The sequence below is a fragment of the Dermacentor silvarum genome, chromosome 1 (genome assembly GCF_013339745.2).
Source record: "Dermacentor silvarum isolate Dsil-2018 chromosome 1, BIME_Dsil_1.4, whole genome shotgun sequence".
NCBI classification, from domain to species: Eukaryota; Metazoa; Arthropoda; class Arachnida; order Ixodida; family Ixodidae; genus Dermacentor; species Dermacentor silvarum.
In genome coordinates this window covers 326,505,368-326,529,276 of record NC_051154.1, presented here as the reverse complement: position 1 = coordinate 326,529,276, position 23,909 = coordinate 326,505,368, and the positions used below count along the sequence as shown (strand labels likewise).

The 23,909-nt window shown below is 45.9% G+C and overlaps 1 protein-coding gene across 2 annotated transcripts in view; it reads left to right on the top strand.

The window, feature by feature from the left end:
* Positions 1 to 23,909, top strand: part of LOC119437340 (uncharacterized) — a 583,955-nt gene that overhangs the window by 478,060 nt on the left and 81,986 nt on the right. The window contains exons 6-7 of one of the 2 annotated variants that reach the window (XM_049660450.1): positions 6,212 to 6,340; positions 9,259 to 9,390. The exons of the other annotated variant lie outside the window; for it this stretch is intronic. Of the exons in view, the coding sequence (XP_049516407.1) occupies positions 6,212 to 6,340; positions 9,259 to 9,390 (261 nt within the window). The remainder of the gene's footprint in view (positions 1 to 6,211; positions 6,341 to 9,258; positions 9,391 to 23,909) is intronic. 2 annotated transcript variants of the gene reach the window in all.

Genomic DNA, 23,909 nt, shown 5'->3' with positions numbered 1-23,909 from the left:
TTTGTTTGTTCAAGCCATGCACTACGGCCAATGCAAAATAGCATCAACATACCATTACAAAAGTGTGCAATTTGAATGATCGCTATTATCCTGAGCTGCAAAAGTTTCCCGAATAGCTCATTACTGGCAAGAGGTGCTGTCTAGCGGTGGTACAATGTAGCACTCGGTGCATGAGGCTGGGCAGCCTGTTTCCTGGAACTTTTGAATTATTCCTCTCACTTGACAAAATAGTAGCCTGTTTTAACGCGAATAGCATTCTTTGCCTACTTCAGTTGTTTTGAGGCTATCTCTCTATCTAGCCCAGAGGTTCTTGAGCATGTTGGTCGCAGGCAACCTTGCTACTCCATGAAGTGCCAAGGAACCCCCCTCCCCCTAGTAGTGAGGCTAGGCTTGGTGCACAACACGTTTGGGGCCAACAGTGGTAGCGGACAAGCTATTTTGATGGCAACATGCAACCCATGTGGTGCAAACTGGGTGCAATGATCATGAGCCAAGACAAGACAGCATCACTACCCAGGCATGCAGAGAAAGAATGAGTTTTCAGTGAGTATCGCACGGGGACGCTTGTAAAGATTTCATTGCAAGAGGCCTTAGAATTAGTGCCGGCTCTACTTTGAGTACAGTAAAACCTCATTAATTCAGATTTCATGGGACTGAAAAAAAAAATCTCTGAATTGACCGAATGTTGAATCATCGAGGGTATAAATAAAACAAATGCTTACTACATCAAGACGCTTTTATTTACTGAATGAATCGGTGAATCCCATTTCTATTTTGCACAAAAGCAGTGCGGAAGCTGCTTTAGTGCTGTTCTCGTCATCTTGTGACTGATCTTAGCGACTTCGTGAGCGCAGAACCAGGGAAAATTTATCAGTGGCTCGCAGAACCTCGCGGAGGGGTTCTGCCACTTTGAGTACCCATGATTTAGCCTCTTATGCCGACCAAGTCGCCCAAGTGGTCTACCTGGTCAGGATGCCATCATGGTTGTTCCTTTGTCATCATTCCAGCTTCGTGATATCACTCTTGTCATGTCGTCGTCACACTTTTTCCCTCATCCCAGTGGCCCAAGCTGTCTTATAGCGTAGGCCAGTAGGTATGGACTCATAGTAGTGATGCCCTTGGGGTCATTGCATCGCCGTCATATAGTCATGCATTAGTTCTCGCACCACCATAGTAATGCCATTGCGTTTTTTTCTTTCTTTTTTTCTTTATTACACATATACTTTTCATTGTACAAGATACGCACAATCTCTATGGTCCCGTTGGCAATGGCTAGTACAGGGCTCATTTAGAAATATACATATAAGAAACTGTCACACTATTTGGTGTAAGTGTAGTCAACTTGATTAACAAAAACAAGAAAATACAACACTTCGCAAAAAAAAACACACAAATAATTGAGGAGTAGTAGTAGTACTTAGATTTGCTAATGAGAACATGTTGTATATTGACAGAGCATAAGAGTTGGTATTCCATGTCGTATACTTAATAGCGCAAGAAAAGGGACGAGGCACGGATGGACGACGCGGACACAGCACTGTGTGTCCACGTCGTCCATCCGTGCCTCGTCCCTTTTCATGCGCTATTAAGTATAAGACATGTTGTATAGGTATTAGTAATAATCTGTTCGACAGGTTAACCAAGAGAACAGGCAAATTACGCCACTTCGTAATAAACACATGAAAACCTTGATAAATAATATTTGTACATGGTCTAACAAAAATAGAACGTAAATATTTATCAGTTTAGGAAGCAGAATTACTTCGTAGTAATTTTTCATTGCTCTCGGCAAGTTCTGCGAGTTCTTTATGTAGTGCGGAATTCCATTCCAGACTTTCGCACCAGCGTACTGTAGCAGTCGTTTGCCATAGGCGTTTTTTATTGGCGAAATATTTAGGTTACCACAAGTTTGCTTCCTGGTGTGGCGTAGTGGGGCGCAGAGTAACGAAATGGGGAATGGCTCGTTGTGTCTTATAACATTAATACATGTGGCCAATCTTAATTCCCGTAAAAAAATCAAAAGGCTAGATTTTTAGCATAGAGAACACGGGTTTGCTTGGTTCATAGTATCGCGAGAAAGTTATGGTACGTATAGCTCGTTCTTGCAAACGTCTTACGTGTTCAAGGTAGGAACTATATTTTAAGCCCCAAGATTCTACACAGTACAAAAGGTGGCAGTTCACTAGAGTAAAGTACAAAAGGCGGAGTACTGAAGCAGGAAAATATTCACGAGCTTGCACGAGGGCATGACAACTTGAAGCTAATTTAGAACACACAGCATCTATCTGAAGCTGCCAATTTAAGCAGCTATCTAGAAGGACACCAAGGTAAGAGAAATAGTCAGTACGTTTGATAGGGCAGTTATTAATACGTAGTAGCATATCATTATGTGGAGTAGTTTTAGTTCGGGAGTGGAATACTATATATTTTGTTTTATTGGGATTTATGGTAAGCTTGTTAGCAGCAAACCAATCGGCAAGTTTGGCTAGTTCTGTATTCATTTTTTCTTATTAGAAATATTATCACCGGTAATAATTAGGGCGGTATCGTCGGCATACTTGAGCATTTCGGCGGTGGTGTGTACTTGTGGTAAGTCGTTTATGTATAGCAAGTACAGCAACGGACCGGACCTAATACAGAACCTTGTGGCACACCTGTTTGTATGGATTGAAGGGAAGCAGTAATGTTATTAATAGTTACCGTTTGTTGACGGCCTTTAAGGTAACTCTGAAAGAAATCTCAGTGTCGCAGAAGCCATATTTACGAAATTTGTAAAGTAAGATTTCGTGGTCGACGGTATCAAATGCTTTTTTGAAGTCGAGAGAGACCACCACGGCGAATTTGTTATTTTGAAGGGCGGTATTTAATGTCTGAATTTGTGTAAGCACTCCTGTGTTGGTAGAACGTATAGGTCGGAACCCATGTTGATGTGGACATAACACATGATATTTGTCCAAAAATGAGTCCATGCATTTTGCGATTATTTTTTCAAAGATATTGTTAAGAACACTTAGTACAGATATCGGGCGGTAGCAAGAAGGGTCAGACCTGTCTCCCTCTTTATAGACAGGGGTAAACTTAGCTATTTGGAATGTCGATGCATATATTCCAGTAATTAATGAGTGATTAAATAGATTGCTTAAAATGTCTCCTATAATATCAATGTTCAGTTTTATAACGTGTGCTGGAATCTCGTCCAGACCTGGCGCTTTAGTAATTACAAGCTTACTTACAATATACATAATTTCACATTGCTCTATATTGTTTATAACAAAACTATTTGTCGTGGAAATAGGCTCATATGATGCGTTGCTGGGACGAGGCAATGTTTTGGCCAAAGAAGGACCAACAGTGGTAAAGCAAGTGTTAGTCATTGACAGTATCCTTAGTAACGTTATCTGGTACAATTTTTTTATCACGAGTGTGTCCTGTTGCTTCGTTGATTATTTGCCACGTTTTCCATGAGTTACCAGCTGCTTGTTGAATAAGGTTGGAGTAGTTCGAAGGCCGTCGAGTCAATAGTCTATCGAATCAACGGAGCACTCTACAACTCTATCGAAATCTCGATGGCCTTTGAGTTACGGAAGCGGAAACAGCGCGAACATGCCCTCTCGTTCACAGTGTGCTCGTACTCATGGTTAGAAAGAACAAATCGAACCAAAATGCTCTAAAAACACTATATATGAGTGTTATTAATTATTCAATAAAGTATTTTTACCACTTGACATGTGCAAACTGTACATACTCTCGACAACAGCGACGTGCTTGTGTTCATTCCTTTCTCCATGTTGTCTAGTACACTCTCCCTCTACTCAATGTGCTGCAGGCTGCCGTCATATCGCCGCCATTTCGCCGTATAAACAAACATAAAAGAAATTATAGTGCTTTTAAGTGGTTTTAATGTTGTTTAACTTTTGGTAACATGAAAACGAAAATAAAGATCCGCAGCGCCACACAATTTTGCGAGAAACGCCTGAACCACTCAACGGCCTTTCAAATGTGTATACGTGACATAGCTACAGATTTATTACGGGCAGTTTTGTGCTCGCGTTTCCATTTATGATACCAATAGGCCTTTGCCTTAAGTGCATCTAATAAATTCTTGGTCATCCAGGGACAAATTGGTACCTCATAGTGCGTCTGCTGATGATAGTCCTGGAGTTCTTTACGGATTCTGTAATAACATTAATTAAATTAGTAAATTCTTGGTCTACATCATCGTGATAAACCTCGTGCCAACTAATTGAAAGTAAAAAATTACGGACTTTTGAATAATCAATTCTGTAAGATGTTCTGTGGCCAGCATGGTTTACCATAGGCGCTCCTTCTATTGTGACAAATTTGGTATGTGATTGGTGACAGGCTCGTTAAAAACGCCTGCTGTTATGTCAGTAGGAATATTGGTGATGACATGGTCTCTGATGTGCTGGTCACCCGTGTAGGCATAGTGATTAGATTGCGAAAATTATACTATTGTATTACGTAAGTATATTCTTTGTGGCTAGCGCTCGCGGCATCTATATTTATATCCCCAAGAATTATAACCTGTGTACGGCCACTCCTTGATGGGGCTGAAAGAATGCCCTCAAGTTTGTAAAGAAAACAGCTGGTGGCTGTGTTTTGTGGCCAATAAATCACACTGACTACTACTGAGAATTCAATCTGTAGAAAAAGTGATTCAATATATGTTAGGCTGCATGTGAATTCAGGTAGTATAGATAAGGGGAGTTCGTTAACGAAAAAGGCAACGCCACCACCGTGAGAATTAGATGCACGTGGCTGAGGTCATTTTATATCCAGATATGGTAACTGACTCTTCCTTTCTAAGCCACGTTTCAGGGGCTGGTATAACGTCGTAATGTTTATCTTGCTACAGAATATACGAGAAGGTCAAGATTTTTTTCTTATACTTATACACATACTTATACACATCATACACTCCTCTTCATCTCATTGTCCTCATGCCGTTGTCATACTATTGTTGTCGTTGCATAGTCTTCATACTATTGTTGTCGTTGCATAGTCTTCATACTATTGTTGTCGTTGCATAGTCTTCATACTATTGTTGTCGTTGCATAGTCTTCATACTATTGTTGTCGTTGCATAGTCTTCATACTATTGTTGTCGTTGCATAGTCTTCATACTATTGTTGTCGCTGCATAGTCTTCATACTATTGTTGTCGCTGCATAGTCTTCATACTATTGTTGTCGCTGCATAGTCTTCATACTATTGTTGTCGCTGCATAGTCTTCATACTATTGTTGTCGCTGCATAGTCGTCATACAGTCGTCATGGATACTGTTGTGGTTGTTCTGTCGTCATCATTGCAACTTTGACATCCGGCCCTCATCATGCCGTTGTCGTCATGCCACCATCATCATCACTTCAGTGTAATCATCCCATTGTCGTCACGCCACATTGTCATACAACCTTTGTAGATCGAATGACGTTAATCTATCATAATCATGCTGTCATCATTCAATTAGTGAAACAGATGCTACCATGCAGCCATTGTCATACAGTTGTCGTCATGCCCTCTTGGTGATGCCATCATCGCGATTCCTGCTTTTTCATCCGGTTGTCATACCATCGTCATCACGCCATCGTTGTCAGTCGTCGTTATACCATCATCATTATATGCCTTTGCAATTGGATCAATATCATTCCTTCTTCGTCATTCCATCATCACTGTGTCGGCGCAATACAGTCGTCGTCATGCCTCCATGCTTATAGGCGACGTTGGCAAGCGATTGCCGTAGCAAGGGGGGATGATATCGGAGTATGTAGCATATAGCCGAAGCAACCAAAGTCTCTGAATTGACTGCACATGTCATATAAATGGGACTTCAGAAATATGGTCTGTCACTACATTGCTTAATTGCTATTTGCATTGCCAACGACAGTCATCGTTGAGATGAGTTTTGGTGTAATTTTTTGAACCTCCCTTTGTTTGCCTGAAAATTCCAGTTGACCTTTGTTGTATAAGTGATCAAAACAAAAATTAAGGGGGGATTCATGATTGTCTGGATTGACCTTTGCCTGGGGGTGGCTAGATAGTGTACATCTAACAGTAAGAGTGTGTTTTAATTAGCATAACATTGGTTGCTGCGATATTTTTCATCTGTGTTAGCTATTTACAAACTATTTCTGGATACTCTGTGCAGTTTCCCAGAAACGGGCTTTTATTCACGTGGCTTTTTTATATATGCAGGAGGCCAATAGTCCTTGTCGAAAAGCTGCCTGTCGCTGTTACAAATAAACTGCGACAAAGTGGGGATAACCCAAGTGGGCAGCCAGCAAGAAAAATTCCCAAAAGAAAGCTGTCACCAGGTCCTTCAAGGTGTGTGCTCATTGATATGTTTTCAGTATGCCAGAGGCAATAATTACACATGACATCTGGAGAAATCATGCCAGGCTTCCCTCCCATGGTGGCGGCCTACAGCTCCGGTTGACTGCCTACTGCTTTGAGGAGGGACTCTTTATTAGAACAGTCGATTCTGTCAAACGTTGCTGATTCTTCTTTTTTTTTTTTTTCTTGCTATCCCCAGGGGTTCCTCTGACATGTAGGGAAAAATTAAAAAGAAATGTGAAGTAGAATTTGAGAAAATGTCACTTTTCTAGTGTGCTCATAACACAAATTGAGTAAAAGATCGGGCTTCGAGAGGTACCATCGCACCTTGGATTGCACAGCTACTAGCCACTGTAGCATGGCTTTTCACTGAAGCAGTGATGCCATCTTTGAACCACTGTTAAGATGAAAGATCAGATCTTCAGATAGCTGCTGCGCCATATTTCACTGTGCAAAAATAGAAGCAAGAGGAGCAAGTGAAAAGACAAAAAAACTAGTCTTGATTCCTTTCTGCTGCCATTTCCACACAGGAAGTGCTTCTATTGGCTGGCAAGCTTGAATTGCTGGCAAGCATTTCGTTCATTTTGACTGGCAAGCTGCATTACTGGCTTGCACTTTGTTAGTTTATGTTAAAAATGCAAAATTGTTGGATATACCTTGCAAAATGGTGGAGTAGTGTTATAAAAAAAAAGTTGCAGTGGCTTAGCTGGGCTATGCCAGGATATACATAGCGTTAGCAAAGGTTCAGCTGATTATTCTTAGCTTTCCTGGTGTTCTCCTACGCTCAACCGCTAATTGCCAGGCAACTACTTCGGTATCCGATGAGTCAAGCTTCTCCGTTCTTCTGCGCTGTTGAGCAGCATTTGCGCTCTCCTTCTCCATGGCTATACCACACTGGCAAACGCCAGTCAGAAGCGCAGCGGCTCCAGCGCAGTGTCAGACATCGGCTGCACAGTGAGCGCGTGCCGGCGCCAGCGCTACCACGGCTACGACGTCACTCCTCTGGAATGCGCAGACTGGCGGCGGTGAGTCGCGCGCGGCGGCGGCGGAGTGCGCGAGAGGTGCCGGCTCCGGTGGCTCTGGTGCGCAAGCCGTGTGACATCACTGATCCTTGCGCATCCGCAGCATGGCTCTTTATGTGCCGCGCGAAACGGGCTTGGCTAGGCCAGTGTAGCTAACGCTACAAAAAAATTCAAGGGGCACTTAGTTATTCATACGTGGATGAATGCGAAAGCATTGCGACCACCTGATGGTGAACGGTTCGACTCCCACCGAAGGTTGTGGGTCTGAGTGACAGACAAAGGGACTGACAACCAATATTTATGGACCCACTTTATTATGGCACGATGAAAAGCTCACCCTCGGTAGTGTTTACACCTGCAGCGGTTACTTCCAAAAGTGCATAGATATTTTGTAAGCAGAATTTTTCGATCTGAGCGATCCGAGTCCCTCCAGCAATGCTGTGAAGTGATGCCGATAGCCTGCCTAGCAAATTGTGAAAGCCGCCCATCGTCCTGCTTTCACTGGAGAAAGTGTAACTGTGGTTAACCACCTATATTGTCACCTATCCAGCCACTTTTAAAGGTAAATAGATTGGTGTAATAAGTTTCCGTTGCTGTTCAGACCTTTCTTACTGCTGCACCGTGTTCTTTTCCCAAGTACACGCCTACGTCATGGCTGGCTGGCTCCCGTTGCGTTATTCAGTCGATAGACGAGTGAAGTCAAGTCATCAGAAACGAAGGCGAAGGCAGCGCCACCTTTCTACTCGCTACAAATGAAGGCTTATCAGCAAATTGTTATTGCATTCCAATATTAATAAAAAAGACCAGGAACAGCGTACACTGGTAGGTCACGTGGTAGACCTCTTAAATAGGTTCATGTTTTTGCCGCATGGGGCGCCAAAGGTCATTTTTCACGACTTTTAGTGAAGAATAAAAGTACAAATCCATGTTTAATGAGAAAAATAGGGCCCGTTCTATCCAATACGATAGACGATCTTTCCATCCGCGGGGTTATCTTAATTCATGTTCTGAGCTGTTGTCTGTCCCTTTCATTAACCCTGTTGGTTAACACCAATGCTGGACAGAAATTTATGTTTATTGGGGCTTGGAAAACATTGAAGGGCGAGGAGGAACTTGCCTCCTCTTCTCTGGTCGCTCTGCTCAAGTGGAATGAATGAGTAGAGGGCTCTGTGGGGGGGAGCTGGTCGTGGGTACTCCCATGTCCTCTTTTTTTGTTTGAAAAAATTTATGCGTGGCCTTAATACTTGGAAACCGTCATGCTGGTAAAGATAGAAGAGAATGGGGCACGGAATTTAAAGGAAATTCAGGGTTTTTCAGTTTTCACCAATTCAGAGGAAACCACGTCGGGGTTTAATTTTTGGTGTTCATAGGTACTTATACCAAAACCCGGAACCTTAGCTATGATGTTGTGCTGCTGAGCTCGAGGTGACGAGTTTGGTCCCGGCTGCATTTCGATAGGGGCAAAATGTGAAAATGCTTGTGTACTTGGATATACATGCACATTATAGGCCCCAATTTTTTTCTAAACTAACCAGGCAGGCACTGATGCCAAGTGTTATATTGAATGACATAGACCAAAAGGCGCTATCCTGTAGGGAAACTTGAGGGCTAATGAAGCAGCAGTATGTGCATTTTTTTAGGCCGAATAAAAATGCAGGTTATTATATTTTGTTCAGGTGTTCGTGACATCATTGTCTAGCAGATAGGTGGTTTTAGCTACCATGTTTGAAAAGTGCCACAGGAAAGCCCTTAAGCATGTTCTACCTGTCGTCTTGGTCAAAATAACAAGGGAAATAAGTCCTGCTAATGCTAACCTTTTTTATTTTCTCTAACTGCATAATTTCATTTCTGCTTAGAAATTCAACTCTTTTTACAATTATCTTTTAGGCGACCCTGCCCTGACACACCGAGCAAACGTGTCTGTTCCAGCACTAAAGGCTCTCAGGCCCTGTCCACAACCTCATCTGTGGGTATTTCTGAGAGCAATGGAAGACAGAAAGAGGGATCGGTCAAGAAAAAGTGAGTTACAGCTACTTTCAAACAATGCCGAGCCTTCTTTGTTTTAAAGCGAAGCTTTCATTGTGTCTTCTTGGGGGTATGGCATTTGTCGTTTTCTCACCGGATACATTTATGGATATACAGTCGCCGACGGATAAATTGGACACCAATAATCCGGACATGCTCTGTAATTCGGACAGTGTCGCGGCACCGCCAATGGCCCCGTACACTTAATGTGTAAAGACGACCGATATTCCGAACAGCCGGCCAGCTCTACATTCGATTATCTGAACGCTGTCCGTGACTGTAGCGTACATGGATTCTGCAGCCATTATCTCCTCTGGCAACCTCAATGAGACATGAAATATGGCCTCAGAGCTACGAGGCAATAAGTATGGCCTCGGAGACCACACATAAAATGGTAATCCCTGAGGCCTTGTCTCGGTCACAGCACTATGCCTCAGATTAAATTACAAATGCCGATCTTGGAGGCTTTGTTGGAATTGTGAGGTCGCATCAACATCGAGATCATCACATCCTATTTCAGCATCCCAGCACATGGCCTGCTCTTGCCATTTTGTCTGTTTAGTTGGCGCCAAGAAGTCTTTCTCTTGATGTTATTCACAGGCCGCATTGAATGGCACCAACGATCCCCTCGCAGTCCGACTCTGAATGAGTCTTGAGTTGCATTCCGAATGACTCCGCAACTGAAGAGCCTGAAATGCCGCCTACCACAATGAGCTCAAATGTGGACATCATTGATGACCTGCTCGGCTGCGGTTTCCACTGCGACTTATTTCCACGTTCCCCGTGAAGTCCGAATTATCGGTCGTCGACTGTATAGTCGTGTCCAGTTATAACGATCCCAGATACAATTAATCAGTTAAAATGACATTACCGATTTTATGACCCTGCGTAATGAAACTACGTCTAGATATGAGGAACATCTTGAAAAGTGCTGTTCTGTTACAAAGAACATTTCAAGCCCGTTCACTGTGAAAGAAGGGCGCACACAAAGTTCTGAAGCATGGATGCACGACCAAACTGGGCACACGGCAGCGTGTCCCACGCTGCTGCCCAACCGAAACGAAAATACGACCGCTGAGAAGAGCTAGCGGCCGCGTACGGATTTCAGAAGCTGCGTCGAAAGTCGCTCACTTTCAAGCATGCTAGGGTAACCATGCTTTCAAGGCATGTCTCTAGTATGCTTCAGGGCAAGCCAGTGCTGTTTATGGAGGCCGTGGGTTCTGATCTCGAGGGCTGCAATTTTCCGTGCGGCATCTTGGTGGCACCACGTGCAATCTTGAATGCTACAACGGTGCCACTCATGTTTGCGCAGTTCTCCATGTGGCGTCATGTGTACTAGGCTATCTGTGCTGCTGTTTGGTAGATCTGGAGCAATGGCCACCCAAGCATTGCCATTATTATTCACCTGAGTTAATGTGAACGTCGTGAATGTGTCACGACGAGCCGCTGTCATGCCAAGTTGCAAAGAGTCGGTGGTTACAGTTCGTTGATGCTTCGTTTACGTCGTTGTTGATAATGGTTCATTGTCACCTTTACTTGGGAGTGCGGAGAGTTGCGTACATGTGCTACTCTCGATGGAGGAGAGACACGACCGGCGGCACAGCAAACGAGGATTTAATATGTACAGGGACGGTGAACGCACGCGACACCTAACACTAAAACCGAAAGTCAAAACTAAAGGCACGAGAAACTAAAATTGATTCAACAAAAGTCTTCACTGGAACTCAAACAGCAAACTCAGATTAACTACAAACTACTTAAACAGAACTATCTCATTTTCGGAGCCTCGCTCCGCCTTAAAGTCTCTCTGTCAGTCTTAGCTTTTGCTCGCCAAAATCTGGCCACCTTGGCCCCGGCCTAACTGCGTCGTAAAGCGGAAACGGGATCGTCTCTTACAGATCGTCGTCTTGAAATTCTTGTCGCGTCCGTGTTGGGCTCGACCGAAGCGTTGAGAGTGCCGTAGGTGCCGACGCCTCGCGTTGTCTCTTTTGTCGGCGGTGAGCTCGGCGCTGCTTAGGCCCACCTGGATAGGCCTAGCGTCGGGATGCGTCGCAACCTCTTCGTGAGTGCCGACGTGGCGTCCCGAGGAGAATCGAACGTGCCGGTCTGCCGCAGAAGGGGGAACCTCTCTGGGGTGCCCGGTCCTACCGTGAGAGGCTGCAGCCAGTCCAGGAGCCTCGCTCGAACTTGGCGAGGTCGATGGCCACACCTTGGACGGCCAACGTCACGGACTCGGCCAGACCCCCAAGTCTCTCGTCGCCAGAGCGGAGCTGGAGATGCGACCTTCCTGGCCCGGAGCCACGTCGATAATCAACGGACAGCGCCGTTCATCCCTCGATTATGCCTCGGCTCGCGTGTCTTGAGAGCTCGTGCCGTTCCGAACACCGGGCATCGCGTGCTCCTCTTCTTTTTCGCGCCACCGGCGGCCTCTTACATATGACATTCATGATGGCATTCTACCTTTCGAACTCCTTACTTTTTGAGCCGAAGCTACGTAGAAAACGTAATTTCGCGGCTCTCGAAGTGTGTGTGGCTGATGCTGCAATCGTAACGGCAACACCCTTGCCAAGTGCCGGTATGCTGCAGTAGTTTTCGCTTCCAGCCAACTAGAATGCTATCGTATGCAGAATGCACATGTCATGTTCTGCTGATAGTAAAATATATCACAAGTTCTCTAAAAAAAATAGCAGCAGATGTGCTCATAGTTTCGAAGTGGCAGGTGATCGAAACAGGCCAAGTGCCATTTTGAAAGGCTGTGCTTGTGTCATCCGTGACTCCTACTAGCTCACTGACTCAAAGAAGCTTTGCATCATTTCGATTCCAACATTGCCTTGGTCTGTGCGTTTTAAATTGTTCCAGCATGTGCATTCGATCTGCATAATTTGTCATATGGTCTTCATGTTCTTAATAGTCTGTACGAGGAGTCAACTGTCTAAAGATAAAGCACCGTTCAAGCTGCAGAACTGTAATTATTGAACTGGTGAGATTGAATGAGATGCGATGATTAGTGAGCGCATGTATTTCGGGGCCATTTGCGCTGTGCGCAAAAAAAAAATTGAGTGAGAGGTATGGCTACGAATGAACTTCTACGATGTTTTGACCGCTGCCGAAGCTGCGTGTATACATTTAATCACGGGGAATGCCCTAAAGGCAAGCCACTGAAGTTATCGTTACTTAACGCAGATCTGACGTGTCTTAAGTAAAATTGAACTTGCTTTTTTTTTTCGTTATTGGTGCATTCACCTTCATGGTACGGACTCTATGTCGTGATGATGCACATAAACATGTAAAACTTGATTCTTGTAAATTGACAGCAGCAAACTTTATCTTGTATATCGTTTGGTACAGTGTAAATGGGGCGCAAATCAGTGCATTCACGACAATGCAATGCAAATTTGTGTTCGAAGGCTAGTAATTTAGCGAAGTAGCACTTTGCCACCGTGAAAATGTGCAGAATCTGTGACAAAATGTTCGTTTTCATGGAGTAATACATTTTTGTGGATGTTTGATCTACGGAAGAGGTGCACTTCTACGAAATCGCCACACGCTGACTTACGGGAACCATGCACTCTGCAACAATGCTACGTTGTTGCACCGGTAAAACGGGTACGATTATACTTTCTAAGCCCAGTTCAGAAATGTTGCCACTTCAAAAATCGCAATATTACGGACTTACGATCGCGGCAGTTGATATACAAGCAGCGCTCTTCTGCCGGGAGAAGAGGTCGCACGAATGTTTCTTGTCAACCAGCGCCCGCTTCGGAGGCGCGACAGAGGGGAGAGGCCCCCACAGTGACGTCACGCTGTTTACAAACAGGGAGAGGTGTATTGTATGCATGCAAAGTATGTTTCTTGTGGCAACGTGCCAGGTAGACTTCTGAGATGTTTGGTGTTGTGTGTCACGTCGTGTAGCACGTATGCATGACAGCACACATGTGGCCATGGTAGGATTGTTTCACAAAAGCTTTGCTTCTCCTAGTTTCCAACAGCTTCAGTTTCTTTTTTTTTAATGGGTCAGACAAAATATGTTCGGATAGTGAAACGAATGTCTGCACTTAAGGCTGCAGGTGTGCTAGTTTGTTTCTGTGATTGACGGGCCCGCAAGATAGTGTGATGTGTGCTGCGTATGATTTGCGTGTGTGATTTATGTTCCTCTTTGTCTCTCTTCCTCTCTTTACATCCTCATTTCCCTTTCTCTATTCAGGGTAGCAAACTGGACTGCTTTCTGGTTAACCTCCTTGCTTTTCCTCTTTCTCTTTGAGGGCATCACTACCACCAGCGCTTCTTTTTCTGTTATAGCCACAGAGTAAAATATACAGGACCACCAACTCTGCTTGTCTGGAAGGGACAGATTGTGAAACACGGTTTGCTGGTTCGCAGCGCATTCACCAGATGGCACCACACATCGGAGAAAAATGTAGGGAGGTGGGGGCTGAGTGAGCCAAGCTCGGGTTGCTGTGGCCGTGCATGACTGTGCTTGGCCATGCTAGCCATGCTTGGCCATGCTCCCGCGCCTGCTTGCACATTCGTTGTCGTCTGCACGACGCATGCCCTGATACCAGAAGCGCATATAATTCTTGCGGTTTGCAGAGAGACGTTGGCAGACGAAACATTTAATTTCATGTTAATTCATTTACTCATAATATACCTTACAGGCCCCATGCAGGCACTTTATTAAGGGAGGTTACATGAAGTTGTGAATGAAAAACACAGAAAATAAACCAAATGCAAAAACTATGCAGGACAAAAAAATAGAATATTGGGGAGTAGGGATACAATGGCATGCCATACAGTCCCGAGCTTTGTCAGAAGACAGTGAAAACAAGCTTTTAGGGCGAGGGTGCCTTTTATTACTGTTTTATCTAAGTGTCATTCAAGTATGCGGGTGCTTCGCTTGCTTCTTTTCTTGCAGTGCTTTTCGTGTCACCCAGCTTTCTCTGTACCTTGTGGCCCCGCCCGTAGCCCTCCCACGCGTAGCCGTGAGTGGCTTAGCCGTGTCTGGGGAAAGGGGATCCTGGAAGTTGAGCTAATGCCGGGTGTTTGGACCTTTAAGGCCCCCCGGCGGAGGCAACACACCTCTTTGGCCTCTGCTTCACATAGACGGCACCCCCGGACTGACCCACCCGAGGGAAATCGGCGGTCGCCTTTTCCTGTCCCCCTCTCCTATCTTTTTCTTCTCTATTTTTCTGTCCTTACTGTCCTGTCACCTCTTCTCTTCAGTTACTTCCTCACTTTTCATAGGCGGCTTGGGTTAACCTTGTGTAGGTGCCCTCTCTTGGGTTTGTATATAAGGTAATAGTGGCAATGTACGGCTGGCGCCTGCAGCCTTGCGCGTTAAGTGCTGCAGCGTCCCCTTGTTGGACTCCGAGGTGGGTGGCTGCCATTGCTGCCGAACTACACCAAAGGATGGAAGGAGCAAAACGTCACGAATGTGCAGCGCATTGTTATGAGACGGGACAACAAAGAAATTCCCACGAAACATCTGATACTTACCTTTGAATTGAGCGTATTGCCACAAACCATTGAAACAGGCTACACAAAGATAGCCATAAGACCATACATCCCTAATCCTAGGCGATGCTACCAATGCCAAAGATTCGGCCATGGCTCGCAGAGCTGCTGTGGTCGTCTCACCTGTGCTAAGTGTGGAGTGCGAGGCCACACCTCACTGCGTTAATTGCAATGGTGGCCATCCAGCGTACTCCCGATCTTGTCCAAGCTGGAAAAAAGAAAAACAAATATTAACATTGAAAGTCCGTGAAAACATATCGTTCAGGGAAGCACGCAAAAGGTGCTCACCATTCCACACGACTACTTACGCTGATGCGGCGCGTCAGTGGCTACTGCCACCTGCACAGCCTGCACGCAGCGAGCTGTCGCTTGTGGCTCCTGCCCCCAGGGTGGAAGGTGCTAAGCCTACTCCACCCAACCAGCAAACAGGCCCGGTTACCCTAGGGATGCCGGCACCACAACAGTCCTCGGTGGCAGCCTGCGCTACGCGTAGCGAACCCGCAGGCCCGCCAGCAGCTCCCACGGTGGGTGCAGTCAAGGCTGCCTCACCCTCACCGGCCCCTGCTGGCGCTAGCAACAGCCGGTGCAGCTCAGGCCCAAAGGCAGCCCCATCGACCTCAGGGCTGGTGGGCGCAAATGCCTCGTCCTTCGCGGGGAGACTTTCCCGCGAAACTTCTCGCTCGCAAGAGCACGTGTCCGGCGCTTCACAAGAAGCAATGGACACCACACCCATCCCGACGGTGCTCCAAGCGCCTAAGGAGCGGCGAGGTTCCCTCGACCGCTTCAGAAAGGACAAATCCCGCGTTACAGGGCCTGGAAAGGGCTCTGTAATCTAAGGCAACACTTCCTTTTTTTTAGTACACACAGCACCTATTTAATTTCAGTATGGATACACAAATCATACAATGGAACATCAGAGGCCTTCTTTGGAACCTCGATGATGTGCAAGAACTTCTCCACGAACAAAATCCAAAAGTGCTGTGTGTACAGGAAACTCATTTAAAATCGACACATACAAACTTTCTCCGACAGTATGTTACGTTTCGTAAAGATCGTGATGATGCTCTCACATCATCAGGCGGTGTTGCCATTCTAATTCACAAAAGCATAGCATGCCAACGTTTGCAGCTACAAACGCCCCTTGAAGCAGTGCAGTTCGACTTGTTCTCCTAAACACTCATCACCATTTGCTCGCTTTACATACCCTCACATAACCAACTACAGTAGCCGACCGATTTTTCGGACTCCAAAAATTCGGACTTGATGGATATACCGGACTTCGTAAATGCACCGTCAGGGTTCCCATAGAGCTAATGCATTTTCGCGACCGATTTTTCGGACAACATGAAGCTAAACATTCGATTTTCCGGACAAAAATTGCCGCGACTGAGCCGCGCTGCAACTCAAGGGGGACGCCATTTTGAATCTTAAGGCCACCTGGCTAGCTTCGGATCAGACGTGGATTGGCTTGAGTCGGCTAGTGGCGTCCTAATCCACGCGGCGACGATGACGCCCCTTATAATAAATGCTGATCTTGAAGGCTATGCTTTCGCTAGTAGCTTGCCACGCAGCAACGGGTACGCCTCATAACAAATGCCGATCTTGAAGGCCATGCTTTTGCCAGTAGCTTGCGACAAAAGCGATTTTGAGAGCCAAAAGCAGGTCATTTGCGGCCAGTTTTGGACGCTACCTATAAACACTAGGTGACGCTGACGATAAGCACTATCATCATCAGTTTTACTTCTGCGTCGTAGATAGTCTTAGCACGTTTTGCGTTGTATTAGTGCAGCATGGTGCAGCAGTGATCCCTCAGCCTTCACCCCGTGCAGTGTCGCCTGTTATCACTAGCCGCCATACACCGTGCCATCGCCATTAAGTGTGTTGCGGCCCTTCATTCAGCGTAACAACGACGTGTTTTCAACACCATGACCCCAGCTCTTCACCCGCCTCCGCCGAATGCATCGAAGCGTGGTAAATATTCGACGATGACTCTAGAGAAAAAGGCCGCCATTATCAAGCTTATCGAGCAAGGACGGACGCAAGTCGACGTCGCGAAAGAGTTTAATGTCTCCAAGCAGACATTGTCTGATTACGTGAAGAACAAAGAGAAGATCTTGTCTGCAGTCGATCAGTCGCACTGCAAAGGTAAAAAAAATGACCGGAAAGGACAACATCCGATACTCGAAGAGGCCCTGCAGCTGTGGCTGAGAGGTGTTGTAACAAAGAATCTCCCTGTTTCGGGCAACTTACTGAAGCAAAAAGCCGAGATGTTTGCCTTTAAAATGGACATTCATGATTTCAAGTTCACCGATGGTTGGCTCCGTGGTTTCAAAAAAAGGCACGGAGTTTCTTTCAAGAAAATTTGCGGGGAAAGCGGTGCCGTTGATCTATTCACTGTCACGGATTACCGGACAAGCAAGTTGAACGCTATCATGCAAGAGTTTGCTCCCGCAAACATTTTCAACTGTGATGAGACTGGTCTGTTCTTCAAGATGCTGCCAGACCGTTCACTCTCTTTTTCTAGTGAGGCCTGCACTGGTGGCAAGCATAGCAAAGAGAGGGTGACAGTCATGGTCGGTGCAAATGCGGATGGCACCGAGAAGCTGCCTCTTCTGGTAATTGGAAAGGCAAAAAACCCGCGTTGCTTTAAGGGCGTAAAGAACCTGCCTGTATGGTATAGCAGCAATACAAAGGCCTGGATAACTCAAAGCTTGTTTGAGGATTACCTCCGCCGACTGGACCGTATGTTCGAGCGCCAGAAGCGACAAGTCGTCATCTTTGTTGACAACTGTGGGGCGCACGGCGCCGTTAACAATCTGCAAGCTGTTCGACTAGAGTTCCTACCGCCGAATACTACTAGTGTGCTCCAGCCGATGGATCAAGTTGTCATCAAAAACCTCAAGGTGCACTACCGGGCCCGTTTACTTGGCCGCACACTCGTGTGTTTCGATAGCGGAAAAAGCTACTCCGTGAACCTGTTCTCGGCACTCGGCATGCTGGCAGATGCGTGGAAGGCTGTTCAGCCTTCGACCATTGCGAATTGCTTCAGGCATGCTGGATTTTGCAACTGTGAAGAGGCCAGCCCTGGGGATGCAATCGGCACCGCTGAAAACATCGACAACGGTGAGCAGCTGATTGCTGATCTGCGCAGCAGCGGGATGGACCTTCCCGCAGCTGTTACTTTTGACGAGTTTGCCGCAATCGACGACAACATAGAGTTGTGCGCGGAGCTGACGGACGACGAGATCGTGCGGCAAGTGACCGCGCCGCCGCAAAGCGACTCGGACTCCGACGATGAGGATGACGCATGCGGCCGCCCGCAACCATCGCCGCAAGACGTTGCCAACGCTCTAGCATTGTTCTCCAACATTTATGACGAAAACATGACGCTTGCTCAGATGCAAGCAGACGTCATTGCAAACAGAAGGAATTTGAAGCAAGGGAGCATCCGCGACTTTTTCAGTCCAGTTTAGCTGAAATAAAGCTCGGTTTTCCAACTCTCGGATTTTTCGGACTGTTGTTTTATTCGGACTATTTTTCGGTCCCCTCCAGGTCCGAAAAATCGGTCGGCTACTGTAAACAAGCATGAATTTCAGTCATTTATAGACGAATTGCCAGAACCTTATCTTGTTCTTGGCAATTTTAATGCGCACAGTGGTCTGTGGGGCTACTCTCGCATTTATGCACGAGGCCGTCTAATTGAGGACTTTCTTTTCTCATCCGGTGCGTGTCTGTTAAACAAAAAATAAGCTACATATTATTGTCTCGTAAACAATACCTTTTCCTCCATAGATCTCAGCATAGCTTCTCCATCCATACTACCTCAACTTGAATGGGAAGTTATAAAAAAAACCCTATGGGAGTGACCATTTCCCAATACTTCTGAGAGCACAAAGACAATACGTATCTCCACCACATGCGTGGAAGGTCGATGCAGCGAACTGGGAAAAATTTCACACTTACCAGTACGATCTCGTGGGCTGACATGTCTTTGCTCGGAGTTGACGGTGCCGTCGAGTATTTTACTAAGTTCCTAATTGATGCAGCATCTAAGTGCATTCCCCAAACAACTGGATTTCCTAGCAAACCCCGTGTTCCGTGGTGGAATGAACAATGCCAGAACGCGCGTAGGCAGCAGAACAAAGCATGGAGGCAGCTTCGCGATTCTCCTACTGCTGAAAACCTTGTCAATTTCAAGAAAATGAAGTCCCAAGGTAGGAGAACGCGCAGACAAGCCAGGAGAGACAGCTGGCAAAAATTCTTATCAAGTATCAATTCATACACGGATGAGGCCAAGGTTTGGAACAGGGTCAATAGAGTAAGAGGACAACAAACACATCCACCTCCCCTGGTACACATGCAGCGAGACAACCTGAAGGACCAAGCGAACCATCTGGGTGCACATTTTGAACATGTGTCCAGTTTGTCGCACTATTCTCCAGCATTTAAAAGATACAAATCGGCAATAGAAAAAGAAAAACGACCGAAAGAGCACCGGGAACGAGCCACACAACTTGCCTTTCTCTCTGGCAGAACTGCATGCATCACTCGCCTGTTGCAACCAATCTGCCCCAGGATCTGACCGCATACTATATGAAATGTTGAAGAACCTGCCCTCTGAAACGAAGAAAACCCTTCTTTGTCTTTATAACTCTATCTGGACCTCCGGCGAGATCCCCTCTGCCTGGAAAGAGGCCATAGTGATCCCTATCCTGAAGCAAGGCAAGGGTCCATCGTCCGTATCGAGTTATCAGCCCATAGCTCTAACAAGCTGCATCTGCAAAGTCTTTGAGAAGATGATAAACCGCCGTCTGATACATTTCCTAGAATGAAATAAGCTGCTTGACCCATACCAATGTGGATTTCGCGATGGCCGATCCACCACTGACCATCTGATACTCATAGAGGCTCAGATTCGAGAGGCTTTTGTCCACAAGCAATTCTTCCTTTCGGTTTTCCTCGATATGGAAAAAGCATACGACACCACGTGGCGGTTCGGAATACTGAGAGACCTCTCCCACTTTGGTATACGTGGTAATATGTTAAATGTGATTGAAAGTTATCTGCTGAATCGCACATTCCGTGTTCGAGTTGGCTATGCATTATCACGACCTATCGTGCAGGAAACCGGAGTGCCACAGGGTGGAGTGCTCAGTTGCACTCTCTTCATTATAAAAATGAATTCCTTGCGTCTATGCATCCCACGCAACGTGTTTTATTCAACGTACGTCGATGATGTACAGATTGGATTTAAATCGTGCAACCTTGCAATCTGTGAGCGGCAAGTTCAGCTTAGTCTGAACAAGGTGGCTAAATGGGCAGACGAGAATGGGTTCTGCCTAAATCCGCAAAAGAGCACCTGCGTCCTTTTTTTCTAGAAAGAGAGGACTGCACCCTGAGCCCGACATTGACCTGCAAGGACAGCGTCTACCTGTAAAAACGGAACATAAATTCTTAGCCATAATTCTTGACACAAAGCTAACATTCATACCACACCTAAAACATCTAAAAAACAAGTGCATGAAAACAATGCATATTTTAAGTGTTGTCACGCACTACATGGGGTAGTCACAAAGTCTGTTAAATTTGTATAAAGGCCTCATACGAACATGCTTAGATTACGGGGCCATAATTTATCAGTCAGCCACCCCAACCGCGTTGAAGATGCTGGACCCCGTCCACCATCTAGGTATTTGCCTCTACAGGTGCATTTAGGACAAGCCCTGTAGAAAGCCCTTACGTGGAATCCAATGAGTGGTCACTCCACTTGCAGAGGACTTGCACAGCTTTCATGTATTTCCTCAGAGTGAACGCTGACAGTCAACATCCCACATATTCCACCGTAAATGATTTGTCCAGCTGCCACCTGTTTCATAACCGGCCTGTAGTAAGACGGCCCTTCTCGTTGCGTGTGAGAAGTTTGGCTGAGGAAATAGATGTCCCAGTCCTTGAACATCGTCTAATGACACCCACTCTGCAGGTCTCACCGTGGCAGTGGCAGATTGTAGACTGTGATTTGTCCATTTTACATGTTACGAAGCACGCCCCGGTTACACACATTCGAATGCACTTCCTTGAACGGCAGCATAAATACTCCTGTCCGGAATTTTACACCGATGCATCAAAGTCTCACGCTGGCGTCTCTTATGCAGCGGTTGGCCCATCATTTTCAGATGACGACGCCCTGCACCCACAAATGAGCATTTTTACAGCAGAGGCTTATGCAATACTGTCGGCTCTTAAACACATCAAGGACTTGAAAATGCCAAAAGTAAAAGCTTTAAAATCTCTTCAAAGGCACAAAAATCCAGTAATAGTATCACTTTATTCATTCATATGTAGTATTTATGCATCTGGGCAGCATGTTGTGGTGTGCTGGGTGCCAGGACACCGAGACATTGAGGGAAATGTACTGGCAGACCAGCTTGCCACATCCATCGAGGCAAAAGCTGGCGACACATCTATGCCCGTCCCTGTTCCCGATATGAAGCCATATCTACGCAAGAGACTTCGAGTCTGCTGGCAACGTTTGTGGGACGGCCAGACTCGTAACAAGCTCCATTTAATTAAGCCCCATTTAGGAAACTGGCCATCGACCACGAAATTTAGAAGAAATTATTTCCTATTCTGTAGGCCCAGAATAGGACACACTTACAGCACGCATAATTACCTGTTGTCTGGAGGCGAACCCCCAACCTGTACTAGATGTGGGGAAGCACTTACTGTACTTCACATCCTAGTGCAGTGTCCACTAATAGAACCTGAAAGAAAAAAGCACTTTGTTCAAGCCTATAAAGAGAATATACTCCTTCACCCAGCGATGTTTTTACATAATGACCCGATATTTCCGCACGATTCAGTTTTAGCCTTTTTTAATCGACCTCGACATTTTGCAAGTTTTTCACCCGAGAGATTCGTAGTGGCATCCTCTTTCAGAGGACGCTGCTGCGACAGCATGTTTGAAATGCACTCTCCTCCAGGCCCTTGCTTCTAAGGGTCCCTGTGAGGCAGTAGTGCCTTGTATCTCTTACAACTTTTTATACTTTATTATATTCATTGCGCCCCTATCACATCATTGTCATCATTGTCACGCACCTTTAGTGCGCAGGATTTTAGGCCCCTTTACAGCCACCCTACACCTATCCACTGTCATTGATCATATCATTGCTCACTCAGTACACCACGTCTTGGCGCTCTTTGGCCATAGCTGGCCCTTGCGCCACAAAACAACATATATCATCATCTGTACCTTGTGCTTCCCCCATGAAGGCGGAACCTCGGCTCTTTCGGGAGGCAGAGATCTCTTTTGCAAAAAGGAATTTTGACTTGCGCTCGTAGAGTTTCTGCTGTTTTCGTTTGTGCTGTGGAGCTGCTTGCGCCACTTTCTGCAGCAAAGGCCCCCTTCGTTGCAAGGAATATTCTAACCATTCTCTTCGCTAAACAGAAATCTGTAGCCACCAGGCTGCAAGGCTGAGAATTTTCATTACGCCACGTGCCTGGATAAGGGAACCCACCTACAGTGCGCACAGTTGTAGACAAATTGTTCTCCTTCCGCCTTTCCGCATCGGCGTCTTGTGGTTGTTCCTGGTATTCAGCATTGGTCGGTTGCGCCTGGCTTCCCTCGAAAATCTTGGCAACGGCTCTTTCTAATTCGAGGAATTTTCGTCTAGCTGGACATTTCCTTTATGTTCGCTGCATTACTTATGGAAAATCAGGTGCTTCTCGAAATGTCGCTCGTATATTGTCTTTTGCTTTAAGCGGCCGCTTACTTCAGGAATTTTCTGTCGCCACTGCTGCAGCACCTGCAGATCAAATGGTGCTGCGAAGAGACAAAACTTCTGTTCTTTGCCATACCTAGATTTAAACCTAGGCAAGAACACTTCATCAGTTTTTCTGTTGTTCCACCTCTTCAAGCACGAGTACCAACACCTTGTTCTGTCGGGCATAATTAAACATACTGCACGCATAATAAACAAAGTGTCGAACGTGAGAAGCACGTAGCACGTAAGCTTCACATCTGCACAGACATTCGAATGAGAAAAACATGTACTGCTGTTGCCTTTTTGTACAGCTTCGTTTCTTGTCTGCTTTCTCTAGAGACATGCACAAACGCTTTGTTTACATGCAGAAAAAGCAGGAGCATGTGTTCATTTTTTGTTATTTGCGTACATGTAATTTTGTTTTATTGCTGTCGAATCGAGATGCCGAGGGCTCGAGTTTCCAGCGGACGGCACATTCTACGCGCGCCACACCGCCGGCGCCGGTCTCTGCCACTATAGTGTGTGCACACATGGACGCAAGCTGGTGAATGGTTTCCATGCACCTGAGCAGACAGCGCTACACAAGGAGTGTAGTCAGCCTGGTTTGGAAGGAGAGAAGAAAACGTGTGCAAACGCTAGGAAGGGGAGCAAAGAGAGAGCAGTGAGGTGAACTAGACGCCCAGTGTCTGCGTTTCATGGTTTGTCCCGAGCGAACGTGTTGAGGGGCAGCGGAGTCGGTGCTTCTGTCTTACTCCGTGGTTATTGTAAGGAACAAAGTGACTGCGCGTCCGCCGGTTGCAGTTTATTGAACCAACTGGTCCGATGGCGGCTGGCGCGAGCCTTCGCCTCACATGTTCTAAACCTCTTCTACTATAGTTTCCAATAGTTATAGCATAATTTTCCTGCTCCTTAGCAAATGGACATGTGTTGGCCTGTGACGTTTAGCTCTCTGGTGGTCATGTTATACTGGGGAACTGATTTTTTGACTGGATCTCATTGATAAAAAAAGGCACTATTTGTGCCGGCAGTATATTAATGTAAAGCTCTTCATAAGGCATCAATGTTGAGAGTCAAAATTACACAAGTCTAGCTCTATGTAGCTGTTCACAGGCACTTTCCACATCATGGGAGCAGCACAGCTGTATGTGCAGAGCAACATTTTATTTACTTCCTATTGACCTTTATTAAGTGCATAAAAATTATTCACATCCTGAAAAGTGAAATGAAATTGACACTCCATGT